Source organism: Triticum aestivum, chromosome 6B (genome assembly GCF_018294505.1).
Source record: "Triticum aestivum cultivar Chinese Spring chromosome 6B, IWGSC CS RefSeq v2.1, whole genome shotgun sequence".
Classification (NCBI taxonomy): Eukaryota; Viridiplantae; Streptophyta; class Magnoliopsida; order Poales; family Poaceae; genus Triticum; species Triticum aestivum.
The window spans coordinates 392262239-392270532 of NC_057810.1; the positions used below are offsets into that span (position 1 = coordinate 392262239).

The 8294-nt window shown below is 42.3% G+C and overlaps 1 protein-coding gene across 1 annotated transcript; it reads right to left on the reverse strand.

Moving 5' to 3' along the window:
- Positions 1-2556: 2556 nt before the first annotated feature.
- On the reverse strand, positions 2557-3033 carry LOC123140103 (uncharacterized; the record flags this gene model as incomplete). Its single annotated transcript, XM_044559836.1, has 1 exon — positions 2557-3033. A coding segment is annotated over one exon (477 nt), but the record flags the coding sequence as incomplete, so codon positions are not given.
- Between the last annotated feature and the right edge of the window lie 5261 nt (positions 3034-8294).

Consider the following 8294-nt stretch of genomic DNA (forward strand, 5'->3'; position numbering starts at 1 on the left):
TGGAAATAAATATGGCTTAAGGCCATCTAAAAACGATAACAGCGGAAGTCTTGGAAGATAAGCGAGTCCATCAACTCCAACGGCATCACTGAGTATAGAACCATGACCTAAAGGCATCTTACTCGTCGTCTGAAAAGTCTGCAACATGAAACATTGCAGCCCGAAAACGGGTCAGCACATGGAATATGCTGGCAATGTAACACATAGAGAATAACAATGGATTAAGCTATACTACATGCATATTTGGCTGGTGGAAAAACTCTATGGTTATAGTTTTGCATAAAGCCAATTTTTCCCTACTGCAAAGGAATAAATTCATTTAACTATCATGGTGGTTGTTAAACATTGAGAATGGTTGATAGCATTCTCAACCCCAATTAAAAGTACTCATTAAAACCCAACAATATTAAATTAGAGTAACATGATGAGATTCACATGATATCCAAGTTCTAGATACTCAAGATGTCCATAACCGGGGACACGGCTAATCATGATTAGTTTGTACACTCTGCAGAGGTTTGCACACTTTTCCCCACAAGACTCGATCGCCTCCGTTTGATTCCTCGCACTACATGTTGTTTGAGAAACGGATAACCGAGACATAGTCTTTCGGAAGCACTAGCACCTTACATGTGGTTAGCCTGGTACACCTACTTTCCCCTACAACTGCTAGTCTACCCGTAAGAGTTCGCACAACTTAGTCAACTATGCTAGAGCCCATAATGGCTTGTGGCTGCACAAGTAAGTTTCTAGTTTGAATAATCTCATGATCCCTTTGAGCCTGGGTGGCGGTCCGAAGAAATACAGGCAAGTCCTGCTAGAAAACAGGTGCCTCAATCCACCCAGATGTGTGTTTAAGTTGCCACCTTACATAAACCATTAATTAACAATCTCACATGTGTCATGGATACACTCACCCAATCCACGTCTACTAGCATAGCATGGCATAATAAGCAAAGATAGAAGTAACTCCCAAAGTTTTGATAATAAAACAGGTAATAGGTACTACCTCATCTACTTCCCATCCCACAATTTAATTAGACCCTAATCATGCAACGTTTGAGGATAGATCTAATGCATAAAAACTCGGTAGTAGGGAGGTATGATCAAGTGTTACTTGCCTTGCTGATGATCCGCGAAACCTAGAGACTCGAAGTAACAGGCAGCGCACTCCGGGTATTCTATCGCAGACAAACAAACAAGCATACAATAAGTACTCATCTAATGCACAGGTAAAACTCGAATAAAAGATCTAACCAGAATGTTCAACTTAAGAACTCCGGTTTGCAAAAAGAATCAAATCAAATAAAGCAACGAAAGTCAAACGGCGAAAGAAAACAGCTTCGTTTTACTAATCTGGATCTAAGTCAAATTTTACAGAAGCAAAAACTTGTTTAAGTTGATTATTCAGAAAGAGGGTTTCGAGACGAAACTCCAGGCGCTTGAATCGCCTGATTCCGATAAACGAGCAAAAAGTTATACTAAATCAAAAATCGGATCACGAATCGCGATCAGAAAAATCGCGGATTAAATCCGAGAAAAAGAAAAACGACGAACGGGTCAACGAACGAACGTTCGTTAACTAAACTAATCTGCCGGACACGTTCGTTAAAACGAACGAACGAGCGAACGCTCGCTATTTAAACTAAACCGAAAATAAAACCGATCTAACGAAAAACCAAAAAAAGAAAAAAAACCGAAGAAAAACCCGCTCGATTTTTTATATAAAAAAACCGGTGACACACGGATCGAGGCGGCGGCGAACCTCGGGCGGTGGGTCGGCGAGGCGGCGGCGGCGGCTCCGGCGAAGTCCGGCGACTCCGGCGGCGGCGGCGGCTGGCGGTGGCGGCGGCGGCTAGCTAGGGTTAGGGTTTGGCGCGGGTGTGGGCCGGCGGCGGCTGGCGGGCTGGCGGGGCGGGGCGGCTGGGCCTGGGGGGGCGCCGGGGTGGCGCTATATATAGTGCCCCCCGAGCGGAGTCCCGCTCGGGCACGGCCCGTAGGTCGGTTGCGTTTTTTTAAATAATTCCGCGCAGAAGAAAAATAAAAAGAAATACTAAACGGGCTCCAAAAATCCCGAAATAAATTTTCCCCGGCTTCTAAAATCAAGCCGGACAAGATGAAAATTTATTTGGGGCCTAAATGCAATTTTGAAAAATGTGCATTTTTCCTAAATCCAAATAAAAGGCGAAAAACTCCAAAATAAATCTTATTTGATTTTTTTATTAAATCTTCATTATTTCTTTATTTTGGGAAAGTCATTTTATTCCCTCTCTGAAATTTTGGTAGTAGAAATAGTTGAAGATAAAATAAATAAAATCAAATGATCCTATTTTCAAAATTTGAGAAAAACTCAAATAAGAAAATAATGAAATCCCCAACTCTCTCCGTGGGTCCTTGAGTTGCGTAGAATTTCTAGGATCGAGCCAACAATGCAACAAAATATGATATGCAATGATGATCTATGTATAACATTCCAAATTGAAAATTTGGGATGTTACAAACCTACCCCCCTTAAGATGAATCTCGCCCTCGAGATTCGGGTTGGCTAGCAAATAGGTGAGGGTGGTCCTTGAGCAGATCTTCCTCTCGCTCCCAGGTGGCTTCCTCCTCGGTGTGGTGGCTCCACTGTACTTTGCAAAATTTGATAACCTTACTGCGGGTAACTCGGCTGGCATAATCCAGAATCTTAACTGGTTTCTCTTCATAGGTCAAATCTTCTTTCAACTGAATCGCTTCCAGTGGAACAGTATCTCTCAGTGGTATATCAGCCATCTCTGCGTGGCACTTCTTCAACTTTGAAACATGGAACACATCGTGAACTCCTGACAATCCCTCAGGTAATTCCAACTTGTACGCTACTTCTCCCATGCGTTCCAGAACTTTGTATGGCCCCACAAAACGTGGCACTAGCTTTCCTTTAACTCCAAAACGCTTAACTCCTCGAAGTGGAGATACTCGAAGATAAACTCTGTCTCCGACTTCGTATTCTGTCCCCTTGCGTTTTGAATCTGCATAGCTCTTCCGTCTTGACTGAGCTACCTTGAGCCTGTCGCGGATCAACTTTACTTTCTGTTCAGACTCCTTAATCAAATCCGGTCCAAACAACTGGCGGTCTCCAACCTCATCCCACAACAATGGGGTTGTGCACCTCCTTCCGTACAAGGCTTCGAAAGGGGCCATCTTCAAACTGGATTGATAACTGTTGCTGTAAGAAAACTCCGCATATGGCAAGTTGTCATCCCAACTTGATCCATAATCCAAAACACAAGCTCTAAGCATATCCTCCAAAATCTGATTGACTCTCTCGGTCTGTCCATCTGTCTGTGGATGGAAAGTTGTGCTAAACTCCAGCCTGGTTCTCAATGTTTCGTGCAACTATTTCCAGAACTTTGAGGTGAATTGGGTTCCTCTATCTGATACGATACTCCTCGGAACTCCATGCAAACATACAATCCTTGTCATGTACTCCCTCCGTCCCAAAATTCTTGTCTTAGTTTTGTCTAGATACAGATGTATCTAATACTAAAATGTAATTAGATACATTCGTATTTGGACAAATCTAAGACAAAATTTTTGGGACAGAGGGAGTATATCTTAGCCAATTTGGCACTGCTGTAGGTAGTCTTTACTGGGATGAAATGAGCTACCTTCGTCAAACGATCGACTACAACCCAAATCGAGTCATAGCCTGAACGAGTCCTGGGCAATCCTGTGATGAAATCCATGCCTAGTTTGTCCCACTTCCATTCGGGTATAGGCAATGGCTGTAACAATCCAGCTGGCTTCTGATGTTCTGCCTTCACCCTCTGACATACATCACAAACTGCTACATACTCTGCAATATCCTTCTTCATTCCGGTCCACCAGAAAGTTTCCTTCAAATCCAAATACATCTTGGTATTTCCAGGGTGAATCGAATATGGCGAATCATGTGCCTCTTGCAGAATCAACTTCCTGATCTCCGGGTCATTGGGCACATAAACACGGTCCTCAAATCATAGGGTATCGTACTCATCCTCACGAAATCCCTTAGCCTTCCCTTCGCTCATTTTCTCCTTTATAGAGGCAACTTCCTTATCTGTCTTTTGAGCTTCTCTGATTTTATCCATCAATGTAGACTGAATCTCCATTGTTGCTACATAGCCCCTCGGAACTATTTCCAAACATAGCTCATGAAGATCCTCGGCTAACTCCTTGGGTATTTCTCCCGTAATTAGTGTATTGATGTGGCTCTTGCGGCTCAACGCGTCTGCTACACGTTAGCCTTCCCGGGGTTATAATGCAATCTCATATCACAATCCTTAATAAGCTCCAACCATCTCCTCTGCCTGAGATTTAACTCCTTCTGCGTGAAGATGTACTTCAAACTCTTGTGATCCGTGTACACCTCATAATGATTTCCAATGAGAAAATGTCTCCACGTTTTCAGTGCATGCACTACGGCTGCTAACTCCAAATCATGAGTAGCATAATTCAACTCATGAGGCTTAAGTTGTCGTGAAGCATACGAAACAACTCTTCCCTCCTGCATAAGCACTTCTCCAAGTCCTCGACGTGAAGCGTCGCAATACACTTCATAATCCTTGGTTTGATCTGGCAGAATCAATACTGGTGAGGTAACCAAACGTTTCTTCAACTCTTGGTTTGATCTTCATTATTTCTTTATTTTGGGAAAGTCATTTTATTCCCTCTCTGAAATTTTGGTAGTAGAATAATTGAAGATAAAATAAATAAAATCAAATGATCCTATTTTCAAAATTTGAGAAAAACTCAAATAAGAAAATAACGAAATCCCCAACTCTCTCCATGGGTCCTTGAGTTGCGTAGAATTTCTAGGATCGAGCCAACAATGCAACAAAATATGATATGCAATGATGATCTATGTATAACATTCCAAATTGAAAATTTGGGATGTTACAAAGAGTATATATAGGCGAAAGAAGTACGTCAGTGGAGCTACGAGGGGCCCACAAGGGTGGGGGCGCGCCCACCCCCCTGGGCGGACCCTCCCGCCTCTTAGCTTCCTCGTAGAGTCCCACACTTCAACTCCAAGTCTTCTGGATTGCTTTTGGTCCAAGAAAGATCCTCGCAAAGGTTTCATTCCGTTTGGACTCCGTTTGATATTCCTTTCCTGTAAAACACTAAAGGAGGCAAAAAACAGAAACTGGCACTGGGCCTCCGGTTAATAGGTTAGTACCAAAAATAATATAAAAGAGCATATTAAAGCCCATTGAACATCCAAAACAGATAATATAATAGCATGGAACAATCAAAAATTATAGATACGTTGGAGACATATGATTCTTCCTTGGCCTCCCCCCTAGATGGGAGGAGGGTTCCCCCTCTGGTCCATGACCTCCATAGCGGCGGACGGGCGAGAGCCCCTCCTAGATTGAATATGTCTCTCTGTTCTCTTCTATTTTGTGTTCCTGTTTTCTGGCCCTTCAACGTTTCTTAAATTCCTGGAGATCCATAACTCCGATTGCGCTGAAATTTTTACATGATTTTTTCCATAAACTTTCTTTCTTGCGCCCAAGGAAGGGCTGTAATGTAAGGCGGAAACCCTAGGACCGATCTTTCACGATTTGGAGGGGATCCCATGAAGAACACAATGAACACACGGAGGAAAACACAAGGTGGAACACCCAAATGCATGAGAACAATCACACATGTGCTAGATCCATGAACACAAAGGGTGATACAAGATTCAAATGCAACAACAGACGATACAAGAGGCGGTAGTTCTTCCCGATTCAGAGACAGGGTCTTGAATCCATGAGGGGATCTTCTCCTAGATGGAGGGCTTGAATCCACTTGGGGGATCTTATCCTAGATGGAGAACTTGGCCTCTAGTGGAGTATGTGTCAAGTGGATGAGCAAAGATCTATCTCTCATATGAGATAAGACAATGCTAAGCCTAAAACGTGAGGAGAGGGAGTATATATAGTCTAGGGGGGCAAAGGGATACATGGACTTCGGTCCTTTACACTGTGCGCAGACAGGGGGAGCCGGATGTCCGGGCTTCCCCGAGGTGCCGGATGTCCGGGCGCGGGGGCCGGATGTCCGGGCTAGCGAGGGTCAGTTTCTATGCTCTCTGGATAGGGTGTGTCTGGATTTCCGGGCTTGCGGGGGCCAGTTTTCCCAAGTGTTTTGCTGAACACATGCTTTGTTAGCTAGAAAATAGCATAAAAACCTAGGATAGCTCAATAATGATCTTTAGCTAGCTTAGCTAGTTCATTTATGACATAATTAGCTCACTTAGGTAAAAAATGGCATAACAACCTAGGATAGCTCAATAATGATCTATAATTAGCTTAGCTACTTCATTTATGACATAATTAGCGCACTTAGGTAAAAAATGGCAGAATAACCTTGGTTTAGCTCCAAACTATCATATAATTAGTTTATTCTCATCCAAAATGACAAAATAACCTTACCAAGCTCCAAAATGACCGATTTTAACAAGGATAGCTCTAAAATGGCCTACACTTACCATTTTGTCGTCCAAAATGAATAAATATGCTTAGTTAGCTCAAAAATGGCATAACTGCGTAGGTTAGCTCCAAAATGACATATTTACCTAGCTTAGCTCTAAAATAACCTACACACTTAGCATTTTTACCTACCTTAGCTAAAAACTGGCATTTTTACCTACCTTAGCATTCTTTTTATTTTTCTTCTTCTTCTTCTTCTTCTTCGTCTTCTTCTTCTTCTTCTTCTAACTTTCATCTTTCCTAATTTGCAGATTTGCTTGAGATGAGGAAGCTAGCATTGATGGAAACTTGTTGCAAACTTTTACTTGTACTTGTGCTTAGTTTTTATTTATGGAAACTTGTTGGATATGTTGTTGGAAACTTGTTGGATATGTTGTTGCAAACTTGTATGGAAATGTTGTTGGAAACTTGTATATATATGTTCATGTTGTTGGAAACATGTATATGTTGTTTGAAACTTATTGTTGATATGATTGTTGGAATTATTTTGAAATGTGTGTGTGTGTGTGTGTGTTGTGTGTGTGTGTATATATATATATATTTTTGAAATTCTGTCAAATTGAATGAATTTAGGAAAAACAGGAAAAACAGGGGCTATATAGCCACTTTACCGTCTGCTAGCTGACGGCAAAGGTCTTTGCCGTCAGCTAGCAGATGACAAAGCTGACACGTGGCAGCTACCTATGCAACCTGGGGTGTGGGGAGCTGGCCTATTTGGCAGATTTTCCATCAGCCAGCAGACGACAAAGTCTTTGCATCTTTGCCATCTGCTGGCTGACAGCAACGATGCAAAGGCCTTTGCCGTCTGCTGGCTGACGGCAAAGCACACCGTTAACCACTTAATGGACCTGAGCTACCACGTGTGCCGTCCAGGCTCTTTGCCGTTTGTCAATAGACGACAAAGCCCATTGCAGCTTTGCCGTCAGCCAGCAGACGGCAAAGAGGCCTTTTCCATAGACTATTCAGTCGGACCTATTGCGGTCTACTTGCTCTGACGGCAAAGGTCTTTGCCGTCAGCCATCCATGCCTTTGCCGTCAGCCATAGCTGACGGCAAAAGTGCCTGATTCCTGTAGTGAAATTAATACTCTAGCATTGCTATCATTGGCCAGGTCAGATAAATAGGAAAGGACATTGACACAACAAACGTTTGGGCAAACAGACCACACCAGCCTACACCAGATTAACACAATATGGCACAACTATTATCAGCCAGGTAAGGCAATATGAAAGCAGCATTGACACAATGAATTATTTGGCAACCAAAACAACACTACAATTTAGTAATGTGCATGATATGACATAGTACACTCATGCAGCTCAGTATGCAAAACTACCAGGCATTTTTCCTTATAAAAATCAACATGGTCGCCTTTAATTATACATTTTGCTACAAGTAATTTAAGATCAGATAAAGGTTGGATTCACGCCGATTAACAAAATACATGCTGATGTAAAAATATAGTGATATACAATAGGTACTTACATCAGCATTGGAGCACAGAGAATTCCCGCAAGATACTTTCCTTGAACACGATCCCAGTTTAGAAAGTCTTCTATCCCTTAAGCTTATTTTCTAAGATAGATGGGGGAGAAACATGTAGAAAATATGATCTGAATGCTACAAAATTTCATGATGTGAGGATACGCACACACATTTTAGAATGGAGTTGGCATATTTTTGCTGGACTGGAGCGGACTAGTTCGTTGGCCACTTGAATCTGCTTATTATCAGTTGGAGTTGGGTTTCTCTATGCTGGAGCAGTATCTATGAACACTAGAGTTGGTTTAGTACATTTGGA